At 35.9% G+C, this 26,636-nt stretch overlaps 1 protein-coding gene across 1 annotated transcript; it reads left to right on the forward strand.

The window, feature by feature from the left end:
- The first annotated feature begins 1,484 nt into the window (after nucleotides 1-1,484).
- Nucleotides 1,485-26,297, forward strand: LOC136799263 (BOS complex subunit NOMO1-like). Its single transcript, XM_067055959.1, has 36 exons — nucleotides 1,485-1,618; nucleotides 1,957-2,046; nucleotides 2,217-2,262; nucleotides 5,286-5,383; nucleotides 5,578-5,638; nucleotides 5,813-5,855; nucleotides 6,007-6,079; nucleotides 6,379-6,453; nucleotides 6,870-6,938; nucleotides 7,233-7,376; nucleotides 7,943-8,032; nucleotides 8,432-8,485; nucleotides 8,979-9,104; nucleotides 9,404-9,489; nucleotides 9,629-9,683; nucleotides 10,341-10,463; nucleotides 10,776-10,917; nucleotides 11,494-11,564; nucleotides 11,747-11,810; nucleotides 12,803-12,939; nucleotides 16,679-16,763; nucleotides 17,849-17,912; nucleotides 18,421-18,519; nucleotides 18,871-18,963; nucleotides 19,221-19,300; nucleotides 19,985-20,162; nucleotides 20,577-20,613; nucleotides 21,529-21,618; nucleotides 22,465-22,578; nucleotides 23,403-23,530; nucleotides 23,815-24,043; nucleotides 24,417-24,527; nucleotides 24,802-24,897; nucleotides 25,155-25,280; nucleotides 25,551-25,640; nucleotides 26,048-26,297. Exons 1-36 carry the CDS (start codon nucleotides 1,487-1,489, stop codon nucleotides 26,195-26,197), a joined length of 3,549 nt encoding a protein of 1,182 aa, XP_066912060.1. The 5' UTR covers nucleotides 1,485-1,486; the 3' UTR covers nucleotides 26,198-26,297.
- The last annotated feature ends 339 nt before the right edge of the window (nucleotides 26,298-26,636 follow it).

The raw sequence follows: 26,636 nt of genomic DNA on the forward strand, positions 1-26,636 counted from the left end.
CTTCGGAAAACGGAAATTTTTTTCCAAAAATCGGAAAATTGGGGAAATTTATTCCGAAGATCGGTTCACTTGTTATTTGGTAATCCCATCGGGTGATAATAGGCAGTGGGCGTTCTCTCCAATCAGCGTCTGGTCATTTTTGAATGAAAACAAAAAAGTTAAAAAGGGTGCGCTATCAGTGAAAGTTATCGTGACATGTTATGACAGAAAGTATGATTGATAAACTTGGTGGAGTTATCAAAACAAATTTGTTGTCAAAGAGATAATTAACAGTTAGTGAAAATACAGGCCAGATATCAACAGTCCCATGTTTCAACCAATCGTCCCAAGTTAGAGCAGTTGACGGTATGCTTTCCCTATTTCAAAAGCAATTCTGGGGATGCGCTTGATTATATCAATTCATAGAATGGTATCGGAATTAGAGCAGGGATGTCGACATTAGATCAAGTTACGGTATATTGTCTTTTTGAAAATAGGCAAAGGTTGAAACTGTTTTTCTTTGCTTAGTGGTCAGAGAGGAATAATCCTTTTTCAATCAGTGATTCAAGCTTTTATATTATTCTTGTCTCTAAAGAAGGGTGTCAGAAATAGACAAGGAATGTCAATATTAGACAAGAGATGTCAATATTAGACCAACTTACAGTATCTCCTTGCTCTTAGCTACCATTTGCTTACACAGCATTTTTAAAGAAAAACTTTCTCCCCTTTCACTGCCCTACAAGCAAAAATATTGGGAAATTCTTTTGTTTATTCTGCTCTGCTCAAATATCTTTAGTTTAGCTGGTCTATTATTGACACCCTAATTCCAAACTCTGTCTCATCAACAAGTTAAGTAACACTTTTTTAGAGATAGAAATAATAGTTGCATTTTGCTTAGCTGTCAAAAAAAAACGTTTTTCTTAACTATATAAGCAAGACCTTCTCGCTATCCATATCTCTAAAAAACTAGATGGGATTGGTTCGTCAACATTAAAATAAGGCCGACTTATGTTTATAAATGATGACCTTTTGGAGACATTTGAAATTACTGTTACAATTTTACGTGAGACTAACGCATTCAGACACATTTCAACATTGTCCTACGCAATTTTTGAAAAACTTGATTTCTCACGCATTCTCACGCATTTTCAATTTTTGAAAAAACTCTCTCCGATTTCGCGGATTTTGGCAAAAAAAGTCTCCCTGATTTCCCGATTTTGGAAAAAATGTTTCGATCTGATCCGTTGTTAGAAAGAAGTCTCCCCGATTTTCTGATTTTCGGAAAAAGTTTTCCCGATGTCCGATTTTGGAAAATCGGAAAACAGGGTTAAGATTTAGGATTTTACTTGGAACTTTTTATCTGCACACAAAATGGACATCTCAAGCTTGCAGGTCTGTTACCCATGTGTTTGTGAGATAATGAAAATAATTTCTAACTTTCTAAACCATTCCTAACTAGTAATAGACAGTGATAGCATATAAGTTCTAACTTTTTCTTCTAGACAAAATGAAAGTATTGTCACTAGCAGTTGCTTGCTTGATAGCATCCTTTTTGTTGATACAATGTAATGGTCAAGATGTTGTTGGATGTGGTGGTTTTGTAGAATCTCCAATCCCAATTAAATTTGAACAAGTTGAGGTAATAAAAGATTGGGCCTTTTAGTTATACTTTTTAATAACCTTTCATGCGTTGTTGCTAAGAAGGGTAACACACGGTAAAAGGGAGTAACACAGGGTAAAAGGGAGTACAACAAGTTGAAAATGGTGGCACTAAAGGGGCCAAAAATTGGAGAGCTGAACTTTTATTAGTTAATGAATAGCTGCATGTAAGATTTTTATAGTGTTACAAGGGTTCTATAAAACAAATCTGGGTGATGTTTGAAAAAAGCTCACAGGCCAATTTCCAGAAACAAGAGAAGAGATAATTAGACATTATTTATTCAAGTACTAACATACATTATCTTCTTTTTCACTCAGATTAAGCTTTACACCAAACAAGGAGCTTTCAAATCCAAAACAGAATGTGCTCCTAAAAATGGATATTTCTTGGTTGCAATTTATGATAAGGTAAAATTGAATTGTAAGGATTTCTAATTTAAGCTCTTTTGAAGGAAGAAGTATATAGGTAGACCATAACTACTTTTTGTGTTAAGTATTTCTATATATGTTATTAATGCAAATCATATTTGTCTTTTTTTTGCCCATGGCTTTTGAAAATTTGTTTGATATTATTTTAGGGAGAATACGTTTTGAAGATTTCTCCTCCAGAAGGCTGGGGTTTTAGTAAGTTGTATTTCTAAAACTGTATTTTACTAATTGAGTGTCCTATCAAAATAAATGCTCTAGCTTGTCAATTAACAGGACCTCATCAGCAAATTATTGTCTTGGAAATAAAATTTAGTTAACTATTTAGATACCCAACAAATTGAATATGAATAGGGTAGGGCGTCAACAGTCATTTTTGAGGCAAAGTCAGAAAATTCAAGATGTAGTGTTTTTTTATGAAAATTTAACCTATTGTGAGGCATTCTGCGCAATTTTTAAGATCAGAAGTTCAAAATTGGCCGAACCCCCCTGGGGGTACTGATTCGCACTACAGGCAAAAATTGGAAAAAATGGCATTTTCTGGCCTTTTCAGGCCTGTGAATATGTCAAAACTATTGCAAATCTTATTTTTTTCACTTGCTGTACTAAATTTTATGAAGAAACAACAAAATAATCATATTGGATTGAAAATTGTGCCCATTAGAGCCCTAAACGAGCCGTTTTATGCCAATTTTGGGTAGCAAAATGCTTTTTAAGGCCAATTTTGCAAGCTCATAAACTTTAAACTGATTAATTCACATGTCTGAAATTTTCAGAGATGGGAGTCTTCAATAAAGTCTTTAAGCAAAATGAATTTCAAGTTTTTCACTTTTTTCAAAAAATCATAATGGCGTCTTCAAAAATCGCTTTTTAGCAAAAAAAAATCATATTTCTCAAAAAATAGCATTTTTTAAGGCAAGCTTCTACAAACTGAGTTTAAATGCTGACTGAAATTTTTTTTGCAGTGATAGTATACTGGAGATACTCCAGGGAAATCAAAATCATTTGGGTCTGGGATGCGTCTATGTCCGCCATTATGGAAATAAAATTCCTGCTAAGAGCCATTTTTCAGGCCAAAAACCCATATTTGGACTGAAAAAATCTCTAAAATGTCAATAGACATGGGTCCAAATTTTCTTGCAGTGATAGTATTCTGGAAATACTACAGGAAAATCAAAGTCATCTGGGCTTGGGATTTGGGTAAATCCACCATTTTGAAATTGAAATTCCTGCTAAAACGCAATATTTCAATCAAAAATCCAATTTTTGACTCAAAAAATATTAAAAATGGCAGTAGACATGAGCCTAAAATCTTTTTGCAGTGATAGTCTTCTGGAAATACTCCAGGGAAATCCAAATCGTTTGGGTTTAGGATTTGGGTATATCCCCCATTGGGTATATCCTCTCCATTATGGAATTGAAATATGTGTTAAAACTGGCTAAAATACAACGTTTCAAGCAAAAACCCCGTTTTTGAAAAAAAATTGCTCTAAAATGACAATAGACATGGACCCAATTTTTTTGAAGTGATAGTATTCTGTGAATATTCCTGGGAAAATAAAATCATTTCAGTCTGAGATTTGTTTACATCCACCCTTATGGAAATGAAATCTCTGTTAAAATGCTACATATTTCCATCTTATACATCATAATTGACTAAATATTTTGTATATTATATTAAACAAAGAATGTGAATTTACAATCCTTTAATTTAGAAATACTAGTTGAAATAAATCATTTAAAAAATCCCATTTCACTCAACAATTCTTTATAGCCCACTTACATTTCCATTTTCAAGACTTGTTCCGTCAAAAAAAGATTGAATTTTAGCTTGAAATATTATATACATTTTAGAACTGGCTTCAGTTTAAAAATTGCGGTCCCAGAAGCATCTTACACCTGAATAGTTTTTACCCCTAGAATATTTACAGAACACTATCACTGCAAAAAGATTTTAGGTTCATGTCTATTGCCATATTAGAGCAGTTTTTAAGTCAATATGGGATTTTTGCTTGAAATGTTGTAATTTAGCCAGTTTTAGCACAGATTTCAATTCCATAATGGGGGATATACCCAAATCCTAAACCCAAATGATTTTGATTTTCCTGGAGTACTTCCAGAAGACTATCACTGCAAAAAGATTTTAGGTTCATGTCTATTGCCATTTTTAAGATTTTTTGAGTCCAAATTTGGATTTTTGATTGACATATTGCGTTTTAGCAGGAATTTCAATTTCAAAATGGTGGATATACCCAAATCCCAAGCCCAGATGACTTTGATTTTCCTGCAGTATTTCCAGAATACTATCACTGCAAAAAAATTTGGACCCATGTCTAATGACATTTTAGAGGTTTTTTCAGTCCAAATTTGGGTTTTTGCCTGAAAAATGGCTCTTAGCAGGGATTTTATTTCCATAATGGCGGACATAGACGCATCCCAGACCCAAATGATTTTGATTTCCCTGGAGTATCTCCAGTATACTATCACTGCAAAAGAAATTTCAGTCAGCATTTAAACTCAGTTTGTAGAAGCTTGCCTTAAAAAATGCTATTTTTTGAGAAATATGATTTTTTTTTGCTAAAAAGCGATTTTTGAAGACGCCATTATGATTTTTTGAAAAAAGTGAAAAACTTGAAATTCATTTTGCTTAAAGACTTTATTGAAGACTTCCATCTCTGAAAATTTCAGATATGTGAATCAATCAGTTTAAAGTTTATGAGCTTGCAAAATTGGCCTTAAAAAGCATTTTGCTACCCAAAATTGGCTTAAAACGGCTCGTTTAGGGCTCCAATGGGCACAATTTTCAACCCAATATGATAATTTTGTTGTTTCTTCATAAAATTTAGTACAGCAAGTGAAAAAAATAAGATTTGCAATAGTTTTGACATATTTACAGGCCTGAAAAGGCCAGAAAATGCCATTTTTTCCAATTTTTACCTGTAGTGCGAATCAGTACCCCCAGGGGGGTTCGGCCAATTTTGAACTTTTGACCTTAAAAATTGCGCAGAATGCCTCACAATAGGTTAAATTTTCTTAAAAAAACACTACATCTTGAATTTTCTGACTTTGACATTTGACGCCCCACCCTAATATGAAGGAGATAATTTTATTCAATAAATAGCCCTTGTGAAGGGATATAGTAAATAGCCCTTGTGAAGGGATTACAAACTGAGGATTATTCAGGGTATGTAAAATGTAACCAAAAGCTGCCCATCTTTTAGAACCACAAGAAATTGAATTGAATATTGACGGAAACGACCCATGCTCAAAGGGAGAAGATTTGAACTTTAAATTCTCTGGCTTCACTGTCTCTGGCAATGTATGTTTATCCCTTAAAAAATTATATTAAAAGTGATTATCTTGTTTCATTCTTGCACCTTTTTATAGCAACCCTGCACCATTTCTCACCCTCAAAATAATATTTACACAAAAGAGAGGACAATACTATACTGTAACCTAAGGCATCACTACTGCCAGCTTTGGTTGAAAACCAGATTTCTTTTGTCATTTTAGGTTCTCAGTCTTGGAAAAGAAACTGGACCATCTGGTGTCAACGTTCACTTAAAAAATTCTGGTAATCCTTAGGAATATTTTAGTAAAGCAGGACCTAGAAAAGAAAAGGACTTTCAAAACCATATATTTTTGACTTGCGCTATAGCTGTGTAATGCAAATGGTATTTTGTATGTAGCTCGAGACAAAATGATGCTTTTATTATTTAATTTTTTTCTACATATCTTTCTTTTTCAGAAGGGAAAGTGATCAGTGAGACGACCACCAGCGACAGTGGAAGGTAATTAGATTTTTAATGTTCGGATAAATATGCAACACTGAAAATTATGGTGGTTTGGTTATTGGATTCTTTAAGAATGGATGGCAATTAAAAATGACTTAATCATATCATCAAGAATCGTTATTTACCATAAAATCTTTTTGTTTTCTAGCTACACATTCCCAGATATCATGCCAGGAAATTACATTTCTGAAGCTTCACATCCAACTTGGACTTTGACCAATGTAAGTCATGAATGTTATGATGGATCTTAACATTTATTTATTTATTTCAACCAGTTTGAAGAAATGTCACTCAATCTCAAAAATTCATGATATGAAGAATCTTGCCAATTTGTTGTGGCAAATTGATTTTCAATGGAAGATGAAGATTCTACTGACTAACTAAAAATTTGGTTTCTTAGAGAGTCAATAACCTATTTTCTTAACTGGGTTTTATCAAATTTTCAGTTGAAAGGGAAAGTTCACAGAAAGAATAATATTCTGTTAGAATGAAATTTTTGAATTCACCTTGTTTTCAACAGAATCGTATACAATTGAATGTTTTGGAGGACAATGTGAAAATAGAAAGCATCCTTGTTTCAGGATACGATGTCAAGGTATACAATATGATATCTTGAACTTAAAAAATCCTTCTTTTTGATAGCTATTTCATTTAAGTTTCATTGTTTGTATCTGTCATTTGAATAAATGTGTATGAATACTACTCAACTCATTTGAATAAAGTTAAAGTCTCACCAGGCCATGTTTTAGAAAGGCAGCACAGTGTCCGTTGGTGGCCAAAAAGGGCACTTTTTGTAGTGTTTTACCCCAAAAAAGGCTGTTTTTACCGAAATATTAGTGATTTTAGGAGGGGCAGCGGTCAATAAGCAGACGCTAAAAGGGCATGAAAAATGGTCTGCTCGCTATTTGATAAATTAGAAAAGACTGATGGCGATACTGTACATTCTACAGAAAATCATATTTTGAGTAAATTTCCCCTAAAATATTAGCTGAAATATCCATTCTCTCTTAGGGCCATGTGCTCAGCAGTGGAGAACCCATTCAGGATGTTGTTTTCATACTATTCTCAAATGAAAAGAAGGTAAATGTAAATCAAATGGTTTATGTTTAGAAGTGATTTGGAGAGAATTGAACAGGCATACAGGCTTTGAGACGGATTGCTTTATCGAATCTAGATTGTCGGTATCTGTTCTAAATTAGAAAGTATTTAATATGTTGGGGGTAATTAGACACTTTGTCAAACCTGTCCTATCCTATACCCTTCTCTTTCTGTCAAAATTCAGTTGTCGTCTGCAGCTTTTAAGCTCATCAAATGGTTTGAATATGATAAAATCCTCCATTATGGCTAATTCGTAATTTTTGTACTGAAATTCAGAGTGTCAAGAATTGTCAAGAAGTTCCCAAAGAGTATCTTGCTGCAAATAAGATTGACCAGAATGAGATTCCATTGTGTTCTGTCAAATCACAAGCTGATGGTTCCTTTGTTTTTCCAAGTGTTCCAAGTGGATCCTACAACCTGGTAAATATATTTTTAATTTCACTTTCGTGAGAAAAGAGACATGTTGTTCATTGATGGAAAATTATGATACCTCCAAAATCAAAAGTGAGTTTTTATATCTATCCTTTGAGGAATGAAACGATTTAGGACAATAGGCAGTTTTGACTTGCAAAATGGAAGACAGTAAAATCGCTGATACATAGGCCATTTCACAGTCGCAAAGCGTAATGGGTAATCAGGACCACTGCGCGCTAATAACGACTTACTATTGGTCCAAAGTTTTGAAAAAAGTTGAAGATTTTTGCGTCTAGCCAACGGGAAGCCGTAATGGAGGCGCAATCAGTCCTGATTACCCATGATCCATTTCGACCGTGAAATGGCCTATTATTGTTCTCAGTCACTCGAGATCTAGACAAATGAAAAATTAACTGTCACAGAAAATACAACTTACATAAATTCGCTCTTATAATTTGAAAGGACGTCTTTATTTGCATCTTTAGCGTCATAGTTTGTGTAAAAGGAAACAAAAATTACCATTGATCTCCAAAGAGAAGTTTTATATTCATCTCCTGATTTCCTTTTTTCAGGTCCCTTTCTATACAGCTCAGAATATCGTATTTGACATTGTTCCAGGGAAACTTGCATTTTCTGTCAATTTGAAAAGCGTGATGATGAAGGTTGGTAGAAACTGAAACCTAGGCTACACTGTCACAGTTATTAGATGGATTGGTCTATAGGCTTAGATATACCTTGTAGTAGTCTATAGGTTTTTTGTATATATATGTAGCCACGGGCACAAAGAGATAAAAAATATATAAATAAACAGTGTTTTAAAAGCACCGTATTGAATTAGATATCCTAAGTAACTACATGCACGTGCTTTTGCCTCTGAGACTTTCAATATTTATGTGGTATGTATGACCATGTATTTGTGTTATGGACACAAACAAAACGCATATCCCAAGAAGAATTAGTTTCGAGTTTGAAGGAACGAAGTTGGTGTTTTTCTTATTTTAAAACAATCTAATATTTATTTTAATCTAATTTATATTAATCATTTTTTGTTATTCTTTCAGACCCCATTTCAAGTGTATGGATTTTCTGTGAAAGGAAAAGTTATCGATACAATCGTGAGTGTTGCCTCTATGTCTGGTATATTGAATTATAAGAAACTACCTTAATGAAAACATTATAAATTTTTGGCTGGAGGAAAACTAGCCAGGACTACCTCTTGGCACATTTAACTTGCCTGCAGGGAAATTTTTCCATGCAATACAGGCTCAACCTGGTTGGCTTACTTATAGTATATCATTGAACAGAACTTTGAACTTCATTTTATAAACAAAAAATGGTTGCTTGTAGGCATTAGGGCCTGTTAGGGCCTGTTAGGGCTGGTGTTTTGACATTGTTTGAAAGCTTGTTAAAAAGAGTCTTTATCGTAAGTAATTATCCCTTTCTGCCAGGGTTAAAGTTTAGAAGGTCTGTCATTTTGAAACGATCAACTCTCATACGATTCTAACTAGGTCTACATGTCTATTCATGTTTTATATGATATCTTCTTTATAGTATCAAGAGCTATTACTGAAAGTCTACTTTTTTAACACTTTTAATATTCGTTTACAGAAATCAGGAATCGGTGGCGTAGAAATTGTAGTTACCAATGATGCAGGAGAATCAAGAACGGCTCTCACTTCTGATAATGGTGAATACATGCTGGAAAATATCACCACTGGGCATTACACATTCAAAGTAAGCTAAACCTCCATAGTCTCTGGATAACATCTAAAAGCCAAATTTCTGGCGTGCTAGAAGGTGTTTACTAAACTTGATTGAAAACTACTTTTGACCTATTATTATTATTCATAACTTTAGTTACTGTCCTTTCTTTCAAAGAAAATCTTTGCCAAAAACTTTTCCAAAAAGTGTGAGGCTCAAATGTTATTTGGTTAGAGCTGCATTGTATGCATTTCTTTATTGTGCATGACATTTTGATTTGTACTATGAATTACACTTTCTTTTATGAAACAGCATTTTCTTTTATGTTTTAGCTTTCCAAAGAAAATTACATTTTTGAAGAAAGTAAAACTCACATCAGCCCAAATGTTCCAACCTTGAAAGATATAGTAGCAAATGAGTAAGCTCATCTTTTAGTTTGAAATTCATATCATGAAAACAACAATGAAAGACAATGAAACATCGACCTTTTAAAACTTTCAGTGTGGAGCTATGTGAAATAGAAATGGATTTGAAAATATTTTTCCCATCTTCTTCAGGTATAAAATCTGTGGATCTATTGTCATCAAGCAAATGCCACCTGGTGTTCGACAAGTATGTTTTCTTCGTCTTACCTTTCGTTTTGTAAAAATCAGATCTTTGTATTTGGGCAGATTTTATTTCTGTCATTTTTAGCGAAAATGAGCATTGGTTTTTTTTTTCTGATTTTTTGATTTGCATTTTCTTACTTTTGTTGCCATTTCTCTCTTTTCTAAATTACATAAGCCTTCAGGTAGGTCAATTCAAAATGTAACTTGTTCTTTCTAAAAAATTATGCCCTCCTGAGAGTGAATAAAGCCACCATTGGCTAGAAAGAACATGAAATTTTGATTAAAGGAATTATACGGTGTTATATACACCCGACTCGTCTGAATCAACATACATTATAACTATGTAAAAGGTAAATGGCTTTAAGATTTAGTCTAACCAAGAAGGTTTTAGAGAGTACCATCATATCTTTTAATCGTCTTACTTCAGATAGACAGAGTTTGATATTTTGTGTGTGGGTAGCCCAATTAATCTAGGACTTTTAGAAATAGTCTTTCGATTGTTTTCACAGGTTCCACGGACAGCGACTCGGCTATCTATAATCTAAACAGAACATTTAAAGGAGCGGGGATTTGAACTGGGAACCCCTTGTTTGACGTGCTGACGCGCTAAACCATTCAGCCTCCACATCTCAATCAAGTTTGCTTTTCTTTTAACTTTCAGCTATCACAACTGAAGGTTTTACTTCAACCTGTGGATCAGAAAGATGGCAAACCAAAATCAACTGCTGTCACTAAAAATGGTCACTTCTGTTTCCAAAGTACACCTGGGAAATTTAGGGTTGAGGTATGGATGGACTTTTCATTTTGTTTTTAACTAAAAAATTTTTAATTCTTTTTGGTTCTTTTTCGATGCGTTTTTTATTAACTATGGTGATAGCTATTATAACTGAAGTAAGTTTTTTTTTTCAGACAACTGAGAATTTCTCCTACTGTAAAACTTTTAAAAAATACATCAGTCATTATAAAGTCCATTGCATGGAGTCTCGGATTTTTTTTTTGCAGCTCGAAGGCCACAAAACGTTTTAAACTTTCTGCCCAGTTGATTAAATTTTATGTTTCTAAGAATCTGAGAATCTGAGAATAATCCTTGTTTCAGATACCAATCATTGAGAGTGAAGCAAAAGCCGGCCTCCGATTACGTCCAACACATGTCGATGTCCATTTGGTCAACAAACCACTGACTGATATCAAATTCGAACAATTCTTGGCGACTGTCTTTGGAGATATTCATTGTATCAGTATGTTGTTTATCTCTCTTTTACATCCGTGTTTATTACCAGACAAATGCTCAACCTAGAGCATGGTGTCTTTTCTTGGTGAATTGGAAACCTTGCGATTCTATTCTGTTTATTGTATTGGTCATATGAAAACATTGACTTTTTTCGGATAAAAATGATAATAGATTTCCTAATAAATGAATGCTAAATAAAGATGAAATTTACTCTCACGATAATCTTTTAATGAAGGGCTGACTTATGGTTGTGGTCACGTCAACAGGACTTTTAGTTCTCGGTTGATTATCTCCAGTGAAACTTTTTGAAATCTGAATTTTTTCCCTTCGCTACCGAGTACCCCCTTTTTTAATGGGGCAGTGATTTGAGATTCTACTAGATCTGTACTGGAGAAATGAGGAAGGCAATAGTGCGAGCAGTGCTTTTCTGGGCCGGGTCTGGTTAGAGGACTGACTTATAGTTTGGGACATGCACATTATTTACTTTTCAAGTTATAATGAACCGTTTTACAAAATATAAACTAAACGATTTATAATACATACTGTTCACGTCGATAATTGTTACATTCTTTTGACATTTCAGAAGAGTGCAGTGACGTTTCAGTGTATTTGATGCCATCAGAAAGTTCCTCAGCTCTCAAGTTACCTGGAACCGTAAGAAGAGCTTGAATACTTTGATTACTTTGACTAAAACCAGATTATAAAACGCATTTGAGTCGATTTCCTGATTAAATACTGTTTAGGTTAGATGTGAATACCGAAGCACCAGAACGATAGGATTGTGTTATACCTACATTGACTCCTTATAAAGTAACAAAACTTTTCATTTTTATCAGGTGGAGGGAGCTGGCTCCAAATTGTCATTCTCTATCCCCGATGTATTGCCTGGAAAATATAAACGTGAGTATTTCTTTTACCCTGTTTAACCTGGTAATTTAAAACTAGGGGTGGGGAAGGGAATACTTAGTTGTTCTTTCAAAAATAAATACTCGCTTTGGAAATCCGCTGATACAACAACTACACGTTTTTGTATAAGAACATCCAAAAGCCTTAGAATGTTCTTCACTTTGAGTCGTTATTTTCACCATTTTGTGAACATTTTTTCCATCTCTTTGATAAATTGGCTATTTTAGAGTCTACAAAGCCGTAAAATCTTCTTAACTTGTTCTTAACATTTTGGCCATCGAAGTCTTATGTTCTAAACAATACTTGTACTACACTTGTTAGACGGAATCTGCCCAGATGAATAATTTTCTAAAAATTTTAAAGTCTTACTTTAGATATCTCGTTCAGACTCACTAAATGCAAATTTTAATCCGTATGTGATCGAAACCTACCTTTAGCGGACGATATTGTATAATTAAGGGCGATTTAATGGATTTCTTTTTTGTGCATTAATTATTGGGATGGGAACAAACAGTTCAATATTAATGGTATATGGAGACTACGAACGAAGAAAAATACTTTTCTTTTTCAAAGCTCGAACCTATATGACTCATGAAGTATACTTCACTTTACTATCTTTGAATTTTAAAGAATGAACAGCTTTCGTGGCCCAGTGGTATAGACTACATGTATTCTAATCCGAAACGTGGAGGTTCAAGCCGGGATGAGGTTTTAAAAATACCCGAGTTAAAAGTCTACACACCATGAGTATTGAAATGCTTTCCTCCCATTCCAATACTAATGTACGAAAAGTACGCTATTCAATCGCCCTGAACTTTATTCTGTATCCTTTACAATGGTTTTTAGCCGCTAAACGTTGATTCCATGCCACATGTTAGGTTTCGGCCGCCTTTATAATAATATGGGTTTCGACCGCTATAGGGAAGTCTCGGCCGCTAACGTCGTATCTAAGGAATTCACCCAACCTCTTTTTTTTACAACCATAGTGATTCCGAAACGGAAAAATTGGTGCTGGGAAGATCAACAGCAAACGATTGAGATCAACGACCAAGACATTCGAAATGTCCAACTCAAACATTCTGGTTACCACTTGAAATGCTCCATCTCGCACAACATCTCACTGGTAGGCATCCAGATTATCTACATATTTCCTTTTTCGAGAGTTTTTATTTCATGAAAACACTGAAAAGTGAAATATGAAACCACTGAAAGGTGAAATATGAAACGAGTGGAAAATCATTGCAATGCTTGAAACAACCCCTGTTTCACAGCCCCGATGAAACTTTTTCTTACAGCGGGAATAAAAATCTCGATTGAAATCTCAATGGGGATAAAAATTCTATTGTTCCAAGGCTAAAAATTCCAGTGGGATGGTTTTGGAGTGCAATTTCTAAACAAAGAATTTTGAATGGGGATGAAATCAATTCAATTAAGTCAATTTCTCAGTGGGGCTGAAATTCTAGGGTATTTTTCCCACCGGGACGAAATTTTTGTCAAATTTTCCAGTGGGATTGGGGCCCCAGCGGGTCTGTGACACAAGGGTGTCCTAAATGATAAATATAATATGCGCCTTCTTCGAAAGTAAAAGACTTTATCAAAACAGGGTAAAATAAATACAAGGCATGATGGTTTTAAACGAAAATATTTTTTTACACCGTTTAACTTTAATTTTTCTCCCACAATGACGATATCTACAAACAAATTTACTTAAATAGAACAACAAAAAATTAATAATCACTTTAAAATAGACTTTAAATAGTGCGTGCACGCCCCTATTAAAAATAATATACGGGTGGCGTAAAATATATTGCGGTATTCCTTACTTGAAGAGCACTGAAAAGGTAACGAGGTTCGCGAAAAACCTTCGAGAATGCTAAGATAGATTAAGTAAAATTGTTGTGTACGCAAGTTCAAAATTAGATAGATTGTACTTTTTAGAAATGAAACTGCTAAACTGCTAATCAAATGAAATGCAAAAAAAATTATGCCATGAATATTTTAATGTTAAAGATAAATGATTATTATTGCTGTATAATAGAAAGTTTCCCGATAATAAATAATCAACTCAGCATGGTTCTTGTGACATTCAATATCAACTTCAACCAAATTCAATGGAATTCTTTTTAAGTGACATGATGACTTCATGTTTCATTTTCATTCGAGAAATTTCAATGTTAGCATCCGCGCATTCTTTCGTGATTATCAATCTTGTGTATGCCTTTTTGTTCAAGATTCCCACTTCTGCGCGTATTTGAAAAGGTTTTCTCTCCAATTCAATCGAACCTAGGACCCTATTCATACTATTGTATGATCTTTTAATCTCATCTTTGATTTTATGTTTGGCACTCACGGCCTCGGTAGGAATATTGAAAGGACTCTCTGGAACATTCAATCCATGTTCTTTCATTAAACTGTTGATATTAAAAACGAAGTTACACATCCATTCTTTTTGTTTCGCTGGAAAACTGAAAAGCTCTCTATTCAAACTGCGCCAGTCGTCAAAGCCATGTTCCATATCATCGAAATAAGGTTCAATACCAAGCAATTCCCTTACGTTCTCAAAATATTGTTTCATTTCTGTATTGATTCTTTCCGATAATTTCCTTGTTACTTCGATCGTACTAAGGATCAGGTCTTGAACTTCCTGCGGAATCACTACGGATTTTGCTTCATCTATTGTAGGATTACTACCCGTATTATTATCCTGCTGTTTATTTCCGTCAATGGTATTGTTGGGCTTGTTTTCAGGGGCAACGGTATTATTTTTCTCTGGATCCTGCTGTTTATCACCGGCATTGGTATTGTTGGGCTTGTTGTCAAGGGCAACGATATTATTTTTCTCTGGATCCTGCTGTTTATCACCGGCATTGGTATTGTTGGGCTTGTTTTCAGGGGCAACGGTATTATTTTTCTCTGGATCCTGTTGTGTACCTCCGCCAATGGTATCGTTTGGCTTGTTGTCAGGGGCAACGGTATTATTTTTCTCTGGATCCTGTTGTGTACCTCCGCCAATGGTATCGCTTGGCTTGTTGTCAGGGGCAACAGCATCACTATTTCCTGGCAACTTACCCTTGACAATATTTTCCGCTTTTGAAAGAAAGTCTTCCATCTTTTTTACTTCTTCAGCTATTTGTTCATCAGCTAGTTTGAAAGTGTAAGATACTAATATTCTCCAATCTGTACCAGTGAACTCCGTGATTTTCAAACGACTGGTGCGATCATGGTTAACATTCATGAATTCTTGCAGATTACTTGCCTCAATGTTCGGAGTTCCCTTAAATAACGAGGCATATTTCACATGGAAACCGACTCGCCCGTTCTCTCCGACAAATGTTTGTAGTTCCCTAAAGCAATCTGGACAAGGAGATGTGTTCAAATACAATTCTACTTCGATTTTTCCGATTCTACATTTTGGCAAAATACCCCACCCTCGATCATATTCTTTATTCTCGTTTTCTTTATCAAATCGCCTCACGTAGTCATTATGATAACCATTTTCGATCAGACTCTCACAATTCACCATGGCAGGATTCTTATTCAACACTTTGCCATCGATAGTAACACTTTCGGGGTTGTAGCAAGTGAATGTTTTCTTTCCATCATACACGATATTGGTTGGGAATGAACATTTTACTTGTACTTTTTTCTTTTTTTCTTGTGGATACTGACGAGTTGCAGCTTTAACACCATAGTACAAGTGTGCGGTGTGGGGGTAACAAGTGTAACTACAATTCTGTGGCTCGTACATTTCAAAATTTTGCTTTTTAGCAATCTTTTCAGCAGCTTCTGCAATCACAGGACGTAATCTTTCAATAACAAACTGTTCAGCATGTCCAGTTTTTTTTTTATGTGTAGTGTTATCACACTCATCCCCTATTTCCTCTGTTTTTCGCTTCCGCTCCCAAAAAAGATGCCAATCCTTTTCATCACTGAATCGATACCGAACAAAACAGCGAACTGGGAAATCTATGTAATTATGATATCTTTGTAAATAATCAGTAAAATGTTTCAGTATCTCGTTCCAATCCGCTAGTGAATTCGTCATAGTGAAGAGTTAATATGGCACAACTACATGATCAAAATTATTGAACAACAACGAACAACAACGACTGCTTTCCTCTCATTTTTCCTTTCAAATAAGAGGGCCTCTTACTGCAAAAAACTTTATATGATGCCATTTTTTTACATTATATGTATAGTCAATTTGTCAATTGGTATTGACTATTGGTAATGCCTTTAATTATAAGAGTTTGATAAAAGCTTTATGATAATTTAATCTTCATCTATTTGAATTTGTTTTCTTTACGGTTAGACTAATCCGTCAGCATTCAATTATAGGATATTTTTGAGACTAAAGGTTTTGTACTTATCACAAAGGCTGTAGATAAAAGGTAAAGTATCCAGCTACGGGCAAGATTGTGGACTCAATTCGGAGCTGGGTCACAACAAATACTTCTCTGCATGATGCTCAGCAATTAAGAGAAAAGATCAAGGGAAAGAAGAGGTGTCTCCCTACCTGGGTAGACAATAATCAAGTGAGAATGAAAGGAAATCAAAATCTTAACCCTGCGTCATTCAATTAATTGGTCTTTGTATTTAATTTGGTGTGGGCGGGGTTTCAGTGGGTACGAAATTTTGACAATTTCTTGTTGATTCCGGAATTCTGACCAAATTGTTAAATCCTGTTTTTTTTTTCCGAAATTAACAGAGCCTAATTCTCTGTCTACAGTGACCTTATTTCCAAAATTCCCTTCTTAAGTTCTGCCATTCCGTTCGAAAAAAGGCCTCCACACCCCTGTGTTGTGAGATTACTATTTCTTCTATTTTTGAATTCTTGGTATTTCCATTTCATCTCTATATAGAATTTTGCACTGGAGGGTGAGAAGGAGCAATTGGGTTCATTCGAGTTGAAGAAAGGAAACAATCAATTCTGTTTGAAAACTCCTGGTAAGTAACTCTCTGCTTGATACTCGCTTTTTTATTAGAACAATTTTATAAGACCACGAGGCTCAAAATTCACACAAAACCTAAGAACAAATTAAGAACAACAACATAAGCCTCATTTTAGCAAAGCCTTAAAAAAAAGCTGACTTTAAGTCTCTTTGAAGCCAATAAGTCACTATGCCCTGTAGTAGGCGTCTTATTAAGAACATTCTGAGCCTGAAAATAACGAATAATTAAGAGCAGTTGATCCTCAGCGAAAATATACTGTTTCTCATGAGTATTTAAGACGCCATACTTTTTTCAGAGGGACTTTTCGATATCTCTACAGGAACTAGCAGTAAGTTTTATGTCCTTTGAATATGTTGTTAGGGGTTTTAGGACCAATATAGTTTGATTTCTTAAAGATCACAAACAGGGGAGAGGGGTCCCTTTAAAGCCATTTTTGTGTTCGATTTTTCTTTAATTTACTTAGTTAACAACTGTTGAGAACATTTTTATGAAAATTAGGGAAAACATAATCTCAAAGTTGCGTCTGAGAAAAATTTGTATCAAAAATATTAAAGTATGAGTATTTTCTAAATACTTTAGAACATGTGGTCTCTATGTATTGCAGTGTATTTCTATATTCATATGGTTGAGTTGCAACGTGCTTTGAATCCCATTTTCACAACTATAGACGTTCTCAATGAGGTTCAGCACCTTGGAATGACTACCCAATTTCCCTCACATTGCATGGGTAGACCCGGGCGAAGGTTCATTCACGAGTCAGTCTCCTGTGCAACAATAAGGGTCAATGACCACTATATCAGAGCACCCTGCCCCATACAATACAGGGTTTATGTATGTGTGTTTTTCTGTGACGGAGACGGTAAGGTTCTAATTTGACTAGATCCTGATCAGCTGAGGACGACGGTAAATCAGCACTTTTACCGTCCTCGATTTTGCGGGTTAGAAGTGCGGTTTATTCCAAATCGCTTCAGTCACTCTACCGTCCTCAAAAGAGCAAACTCGCTAATAACTGACATTCTGGGATTACGCTCATGATTACGACTGGCTGATTGACAACGTTTTCTTTCTCTTCTTTTTAGGAACTTACGTCCTGAAACCAGTGTCGTGTTATCGTTTCGAGCATGATGAATACATTTACAAAACGTAAGGCTGATTAAGCATATTTTTTGATTGATAAAATGTACATGTATAATCACTCTTTTGGTCAGTTAAGATTTATGACTGCATTTCCGGTTTAGAAAATCACTCTAATTGATTTGCTCAAAAGTTGTATTACACGTATTTTTTTCATAAGCAACTAGGTTACTAAGGCTCGAGAGCTCTAATTAAGTGGTTTTTTCACTATCTCTTAAAGTAAAAGCTTTAGATAATCTAATAGATAATAGATAATAGATAATTTAACCATGGCAAACAATAGCCCTTGCCTAATATGCTATAATATCAGAGGTGGTCAAGTTAGAATGCTAAGTTACCCCAGCCATGACCCGAAAATTGGAGTTGCTTGTAAAAAAAATGTGTATTTTAATTTGTCATAGAATGTTTGAGTGAAATACATAGTTTTCTTAACGCAGTTTCTTATTTTCTCATCTATAAGCTTAGTATCTTCTTTCTAAAGGCGATTTCTTTATGATTATTCTCCTTTCATTTGCAGGGAGGAGCCACAGACACTTTCGTTGAAGGTAGCTTTCTATAAAACAGACTACACCATCAGAACAACCAAGAATGTCACTGACCTCGCACTCCAAATCAAGTAAGTCTGTGTTTCTCAAAAGTAATTGATATCCGAAATGATAATGCGAGGTTTAATATAGCCGCCGACAATAAAGTCCTGCGAGCTCAGGTCGATTTAATTGGTGCTTTTGACCTTAAGCTTAACATGTAAATGATAAAGTTAGCTTCAAAATTAAGTTTTTTCTTCCTTTTTTACTGACCTTTCTAAATCAAGATTCTAAGATTTAAATCTCAGCAAATATGAAGTTTTCTATTGATATCTTTATATTTTGATATACTAGGTCATACTTTTCTAGATCTAGATTGTCATAACGCCGGGCATTTTTTATGTAATTAACGATCAATGATGGTCAATGACTTATTTCCTTAGATCCCAATCGTCTGGTCAAATTGAAACCAAAACACCAGTGTACCAAGGTGCCGAAGAAAGATTTTCCGTCTACAAGATTCAAACATGGGGAAAGTAAGAATCTTTTTCACCGAAGCCTCGGTTTCAATCTTATTCTTTCCGAAATTTGGACCTACTAGTTTCAAAGAGATGCCGGGTGGTGTCCCGAAACTGAAACTGAACCTTTGGAACTGGTCTTAAAAATGGCTGTAATTTGTGAACCTTGACTTTGTAATATTGAGTTAGAAATGTAGCCCTTTTAATGATTGTAGTTTGTTGGAATCTCTTTTTCTTGCAAACACTCAAAACTGAACTTCATCATATTGTGTTAGGTTATCAGAGGAGTTAGAATTAACACCACAATCAAAAGAAGTATTGTTCACTCCACCATCTCTTGTCACCACTATTTCAGGTTTGTCATGTCTTGCAATTCGTTTTGTGATTTAGAGAATTTCGTTAGAAGATTGTAATAGTGATGAAGATAAAGAAGCAACCGTAGTGCAGTGGTAGAGCATCCTGCTACGGTGCGCAAGCTTGTGGGTTCAACCCTCAGCCGGGTCATGCCAAAGATTCTCCAAATGGTACTTAATGCCTCTCTGCTAGATGCTCAGAAATTAATGAGAAGGATCAAGGGTAAGTTGAGCAATCCAGGGAGAAAGACTGGCGCCCTCCCCTACCTTTGTGTAGACAGCTATCAAAAGAGGAGCCTTCGGGTCGCCTCCGAGTGCGGTCGCAGACTTACTTACTAGATAAAGAAGAATCAATTTATAAGTATTGGTCTCTTTCGCCGAATTTCCATTGATGGAACTTCTCAGTTTTTCTTCTACTGTGTTCACAAGATTTGTAAAGATTTCACCGAATAAACTAGGATGTTAATATAGTGGAATCTAACTCATGGAGCATTGGGAGCGTAAATTTGTTCGAATTACGGAAGTCTCAAAGTATGGAGAAAGGTCTATAAAGCATTGTTAACTAAAGGGACCAGTAAACTTGTTCGAGTTATAGAGGCTCGAGTTAGAGAGTTTCCACTGTAGAATAGAATTTGAATCTAAAAACACACAAGAAAATTCCTACGAAAAATGTTTGTATCTTTTAGAAAGTTGCCCTGGAGCAACAGCTGATTTCGAAGGTCACGAAGGAATCTTTATCCAAGGAGACATTACTCCACCATTTGCTGACGTTTCTGTGACCATCAAGATATTGCAAGGTACAGGTGACGAGAAACAAGTGGAACGAACCATTGAAGTGATGACTGATGCTAAAGGGGCTTACAGGTTTGTATGGCATTTAAAAAATAGTCACACAATTTCGGTCTGCTTACAAGGGCACTCAATCATATCAAAATTATCAATTACCAACATATTTTTCACTGAAACTTAAATTATCGAGTACTCTACGAGGAAAAGGTCCAGTAGACTAACCAGAATCACCATCGCCAACACCAACACCATGAGATCACCAGAACAATAAATTCCATCGTCAGACTCACCAGAATTTTTACCCTAAAAAAGTATTTATGAGTCTAATACTGTAAACAAAGAGGGACTCTTAGTTCACATAAATAGAAAAAAACTTTTAGTGCTGGTTTCAGATTAGTTAAAATCACGTAATACGTCTTCTACATAGAATGGCAGGTAGCATCAAGAAACGGTCACCATAGTAACAGAAGATTTTCCATTTACATTTAGAGTTGGGCCAATGCATGGAGGGACCCAATATGAAGTAGTAAGTTTGTTGTACTTCTCTTTGTTACCAAGACGTTTTAAGATTCAGAATATAATCTTAATCAAGAATGTTAGAGTCGTTTTTTTAACCTGACCTTCGTAATGATAATGCTCGCGGTTTTGTCGGTTCACAGGTAATCTCTGGAGATTTGGAATTGCAAAATTTTGTACCGATCCTACTCAAGAATATTATGGAAGGCTTTTGGTGAAGCTTTAGTTTTAACATTTTTAACCTGACAGTCATTGCATTCAACTCTATGATTATACTAAGGGTTGTGGCAATACATGTTTTTTTTTATAAGCATAACGCTTATAAGCATACGAAGGCTCAGATTTGCAGAATTCCTAAGCATAACATGAGCATATATGTCAGCCTAAAATATTTTTCAAGTGGTCATTTTTATCTGTTTAAAAAGGTTTGGTAGAGGTCAAGTAAAAAATAAGACATTCCACGGCTTGCTAACATTCCACTGCTCCCAAAATCTGAACAAATTTTTACAAAATTTCTAGAATTTATTTAAAAACTTGGCTCGGGGTGAATCATTAGCATGATTCTTAAGCATATAATAACCACAAACTATGCCTGGATGCTTTGAGAACTTAAGCATACACGAGCCTGACCAAGGGACATACACTTGCTTATAAAAAAAAAAACATGTATGGCGGTAGAATCCAAGAGTTGAGTTTTCAATCCCCGGTCACCGCCAACTCAGCTAAAAAGTAGCTTAGATTTGGTATTCTGATCTGGGTGGTAAGTAACTGGTAGCTGAAAGTAGATGTGACGGTCCACTTCAGCATTCGACCTCCGGCGGTCTAGCGCAAATAGACAAGGGAATAGATTCCCTCACTCCCGTCTGCACCGACAGCCACCAGATGAATATACTTACTTACAGGGATATTTAATTTAATTTTATAGTCAGCAGTGAAGGATGGCTATCATATCACACCTGTCGCAAACAAGAAAGGAAGTTTCATTGCTCAAAAACTCGGCCACATTTCTGTACTGGTATGTTTCTCATCTTTTCCGTTTCCAATTGTTTCATTTTCGTTGCATTTCAACTCGCCAACTTTGTTTGGGAATGCTTTAAAACGCTTTTTGAAAACCTTATACAAATTCAAGTTAAATACAAATTCTTAATAGTTTGATGATTTCACTCCTTTAAGTACAGTCGTTCCTTATATTATTTCAATGTCAAATGATAATGACTCTCGTGGTCAGAATCATCATCATTTTACTTTAGTACAATACACTCCTGTCTCACAGCCCCGGTGGAACTTTTTTGTCAGTGGGGATAAAAATTCCTATTGAAATCCCAATGGGGATAGAAATTCCTTTGTTCCAAGGTTACAAAATTCAGTGGCAATGGTTTTGAACTGCAATTTTTAAACATTGAATTTCGAATGGGGATGAAATAAAAGTTAATTTCTAAGTGAGGCTGAAATTCTAAGGGATTTTCCCACCAGGAACGAAATTTATGTCAATCTTTCCAGTGGGGCTGGGCTCCCAGCGGGTCTGTGACACATGGGTATTTTAGTTACTCTATGATTTAGATTTTAGACAGAAAGAGTCAATATTTAACGTAGATATTTAAATCTAGGACTTTGAGACACTCTCTCAATTGTTTTCACCGTGTCTACAAACAAAACGGAACATTGCAAGGAGTGGGTTTCGAACGGAGAACCCCTTATTCGGTGGCTAAGGCCTTGACCACTCGGCCATCAACCACTCGAAAATAGACCACTCGGACATAGACCACTCGGACATTGACCATCAACTTTGCCTTACAATAGTTTTGCTTATGCAGGCTTATGACGTTTTATCCTGATTTTATATTTCACGTTTTTTCGGCAGGTGTTGGATGAGCGAGGCAAAGGAATGGAGAACGTTTTATTATCATTGAGCGGACGTCAATATCGCAACAACAATCTGACCAACAAAGATGGCACATTCTTGTTCTCAAACTTGGTGAGAATGATATCCTGGCTTTGGGCTTTTCCTGAAAAAATTTGAATATGGGGGGTGGAAGGATACAGCCTTATTTGGAAATTCACCCCCCCCCCCGTACATTGTGACTTTTGATCCCCCGGACAACAGGTTTAACTCCTCCGGACAAGCATTAGTTGACCCCCTGGACACTCAAAATTACCCTCAAACAGAGCAAGTTTACCACCCTTACCACCCACCCTCCCTCGGGCAAGGCAAATTTTGTAGATTTTTCAATACCCCCCCCCCCCGGACACTATATCCTCCACCCCCATGTACGAACATTTTTGGAAGAGCCCTTTATCAGTGATTTCTCTCAACACATCATTTTACGTGTCAAGGGGTTAGAATATATGACAGTCAAATTAAATTGCTACATTTTCCCCATCATCAGATGAAGTAATTTGAAGCACTTCAACTCGAGCACTTCAAGATCGTTGAAACAGGCCTCGACCAAAGGGTTAGAGGCGAAACTTTAACCCTTCTCAGGCAAGAGAAATTGAAGCCACTTATTTCCCATCCAAAACGCGCCGTAATCATGACGACGGATTGTATCAAGCTGTTCCTTAACCCTAATAACAGTGGTTCCTACTTTTTTTGAAATTTAGTGATAGACTTTACTTTCAATCCGACGTTTGTGTAAAAACCACGCGCGGGCGTTCTAGATGGATATACGTGGCTTAAATTCCCATCCAGGAGTCTCGCCTCTAGCCCTTCGAGCTTGAAACTCAATGGCCTCGACCCAACCTCTTTGTAACTCTTTCCAAATCATTAAAATTATTGTTTCTCGCTATTTTTATACACAGGGTCCAGGTGAATACTTCTTACGACCGATGCAGAAGGAATACAGCTTTGAAGCGTCATCACAAACCATCAGTGTGACTGAAGGACAAGATATCGTGATCAACATCAAAGGAAAAAGAGTTGCTTTCAGGTATGATTTCATAATAGATGTTAATGGATGGCAAAATTTCTGTCAACATCTGATACGAGAGACGGCAGATGAGAAAGTCAATGCATCGGCGTCAAAACAAAGCATCGCATTAACTTTAGACCATCGACTATCTTGAAATTTTCTGCTAGCCTATTTTAGATATCACGGCTTTTTCCACGCCGGTTTTTTATGTAACTTTTAAATTTCTTCGTATTATTTAACGTGACAAAGTGTATATACTCAAGCAGGAGTGACTGGCTAAAAGTGATTCTTTCTTCTTACAGCTGTAGCGGCTCAGTAACATCATTAGCCGGTGTTCCTGAAGAGAAGATCGCTATTGAGGCTGTTGGTTTACACAAATGCTCTGAGTACCACGAGTCTACCATTTCCGATGCCAACGGTGATTTCCGTATTCGTGGATTGCAGCCTGGATGTTCTTACAATGTCCGATTGATGCGGAACGAGGCTAATGAAGGAGTTGAAAGATTAGCCCCTGATAACCATGTAATTCAAGTAAGGGTTTCTTATATTTTGTTTTGCTTCCCCCTTTTGGTAAAGTGGTCTAGATAGAATCGATATTTTACGTAGATAGCCCAGTACTCTAGGACTTCTTTCGATTGTTTTCACGGGATAGTCAGATCAAACATCTATAAATCAAGCGGAACATTGGGAAGAGCGGAATTTTGATTCGGGAACCCCACGCCTTTAACCTACTCTACATTGGCTCCTTGTTGATTTTAATACATTGCACTTTTATTTGACTCGAAACCATCCGCAGTAAAGCAACTAATTCTGCCTTCATTCATCACTCATTCATTCATTTATTCATTCATTCATTCATTCATTCATTCATTCATTCATTCATTCATTCATTCATTTCATTCAGGTGCAACAAGAGGACGTGACGGGAGTTCACTTCTTGGCTTTCATGAAACCAACCAAGTTCGTTCTGACCGCTCACCTTGATACTGAAGATAAACTCCTCTCTACAATTAAGGTATGACTATTTTTCATTTTGCTGACTGTTTAGACCTCTTTAGAGAATTTTTAATCGGTTTTTCAATCGGTTTTTCAATCCAATGGAAATAATGCATCTGATTCTTTTACGCGACATTGATTTTGGCATTACAAACATCAGTCGTAAACAGAGACGTATAAGCAGAAATGTCACCGTCTTTCTTTCCTCACAACACCTTGCGAACATTTTTCATTGAAAATCCAATAGCTAGAGATCTAGAGTATTGCTATGTTCAAAACCTTTTATCTCCCAGGTGTTATTGTACGAGGAAGATGACTTGGATTCACCGGTTCATTCCATCAGCCCTGGTGTCGTCAAATTCATTCAATTCCCTGCGTTGAAACCAAAGGTACGTCTTTATTTTCGTCACTTCATTGAACATCAAATATTTCATAATTATGTTAAAAAAAAGCTACGAAAAGTAAACTTCAGCGTGGCACGTTTTATAAGTATCGAATACTTGTTTTTCGGACCTTTTCTGAATGTCCAGAGCAAATTGGTAATTTTCCAGGGAGGAAAAAAGAAGTTAATTCTGCTACTCTCTGCAAACAAATTTTTCTTTATACGACGATCACCATACGAATCTATCCGTCTCTTTTTCATTAGACCTACATTATCAAAGTGCAATCGACGCTTTCTGGCCGCTCGCACGACATTGTGACGTCATCAGCTACCATTAAACCCGATGCCGATTTGGGAAAGAAACACGTCAACTTGAAATTCGAAGCAAAGGTAATTTTTTCGAAGCCATAATCCCTCTTTGCGGCATTTGTCATCATCTAGCCCTATTAGGGGAAGTATGTTGGGGGGGGGCTGCTCCAACCCAAAATTTTGCTTCGGCTACATGTCTGGTTGGTATTTTACAGACCAAAATTTGACTAAAATCGTGCATTGACTGATTGACTCGTTGGATTTGATTGAAATTTATTCCTTATTTCACGGCATTATTGGCATAAAATTTTAACTGGTCGGTTGAAATCTTTCACTTATTTCTTCCCTCAGGAGAAGAACGTGGATTTGGAGCCAACACAATCAGTGATCACGCTTCCGTTGGCCGTCGCTCTCCTTTTCCTCGCCTATAATTATGACTCTGTAAGTTCACAATCTTATCTTTATCAAGCCTTGTTTTGTTAATTGACATACGTGTGGAGCAGTTCTGGTTAGAAAAAATAAATAAATTTGATTTTTTCGCTGACTCTGCACAAATTCGAGTACAGTGAAACAATATGGCATGTTATGATACCTATGTTGACAATATTTAAACTAAAGCTTTGAGTGTCGAGTGTTTTGAATTGATCCCAGGTTTATTAGACAGCTCTGCTGAGCGTGAAAAAATGTTTTGAAATTCTAAAGCTAGTTTTACTTTAGCCAGCTCCTGACAAAACCGCTTACTCGAAGATTGGCAAAGCTAAACTTCCTTGAACCAGGCTGAACCAGGTACAAAAGAAATAAAATATACCAATTTCTTATGGTCTCTTGATCCCGTCTCTCTATTTCAGGTGATCACCTTTTTGACTAAAGTGAATATCTTCCTTCAAACGTTGAGTGGAAACAAACAAGAGGGCGTAGATGGCGTTGAAGAAACACCCGAAGATTATTTCCAACCCGCCCATACTGGAGGTCGGTTGACAAAGCGTAAGAAGCGCTAATGAAGAAAACGAATTTCTAGGAACAGTTTATAATTTTTAGCAGGTTTTTAGGTTTTGTGAAGGTTTTATTTTTCTTACAAAGATGTACCCAGGAACTTGAGCTTGCCAAATTCTCGTGGTCAGTGAGAAAATCCATCAAAATGAGGTATTGACATGCCGAATTAGCCAGATTAATCGACTTATGAGAACATTTTCCAAATATTTTTTATCTAGTTAATGGACGAATTTTGAAGATTTAGCTTTACTACTTGTGTTTTATGCTTAATTTTTTTTACTCGAAGAACCGGTTAGTGTAAAACGCAGGTCACAGGTCGCAGGTCACAGGTCACAGGTCGCAGGTCACAGGTCGCAGGTCACAGGTCAACAAAGTGCAGACCGGAAAAAAAAATAAGATCATAACAGATACATAACATCAATACATAGCGCATTAAATTACAAA

This window comes from Clytia hemisphaerica, unplaced genomic scaffold, assembly GCF_902728285.1.
Source record: "Clytia hemisphaerica strain Z4C2 unplaced genomic scaffold, Clytia hemisphaerica genome assembly, whole genome shotgun sequence".
In the NCBI taxonomy this organism is placed as follows: Eukaryota; Metazoa; Cnidaria; class Hydrozoa; order Leptothecata; family Clytiidae; genus Clytia; species Clytia hemisphaerica.

Excerpts from the sequence above, each read along its gene's own strand:
- LOC136799263 (XM_067055959.1), top strand. The coding sequence starts at position 1,487 with ATGAAAGTATTGTCACTAGCAGTTGCTTGCTTGATAGCATCCTTTTTG. Across the intron at positions 12,940-16,678 it reads TCTCGCACAACATCTCACTG|AATTTTGCACTGGAGGGTGA; the intron begins GTAGGCATCCAG and ends ATCTCTATATAG. Across the intron at positions 23,531-23,814 it reads GGAAAAAGAGTTGCTTTCAG|CTGTAGCGGCTCAGTAACAT; the intron begins GTATGATTTCAT and ends TTCTTCTTACAG.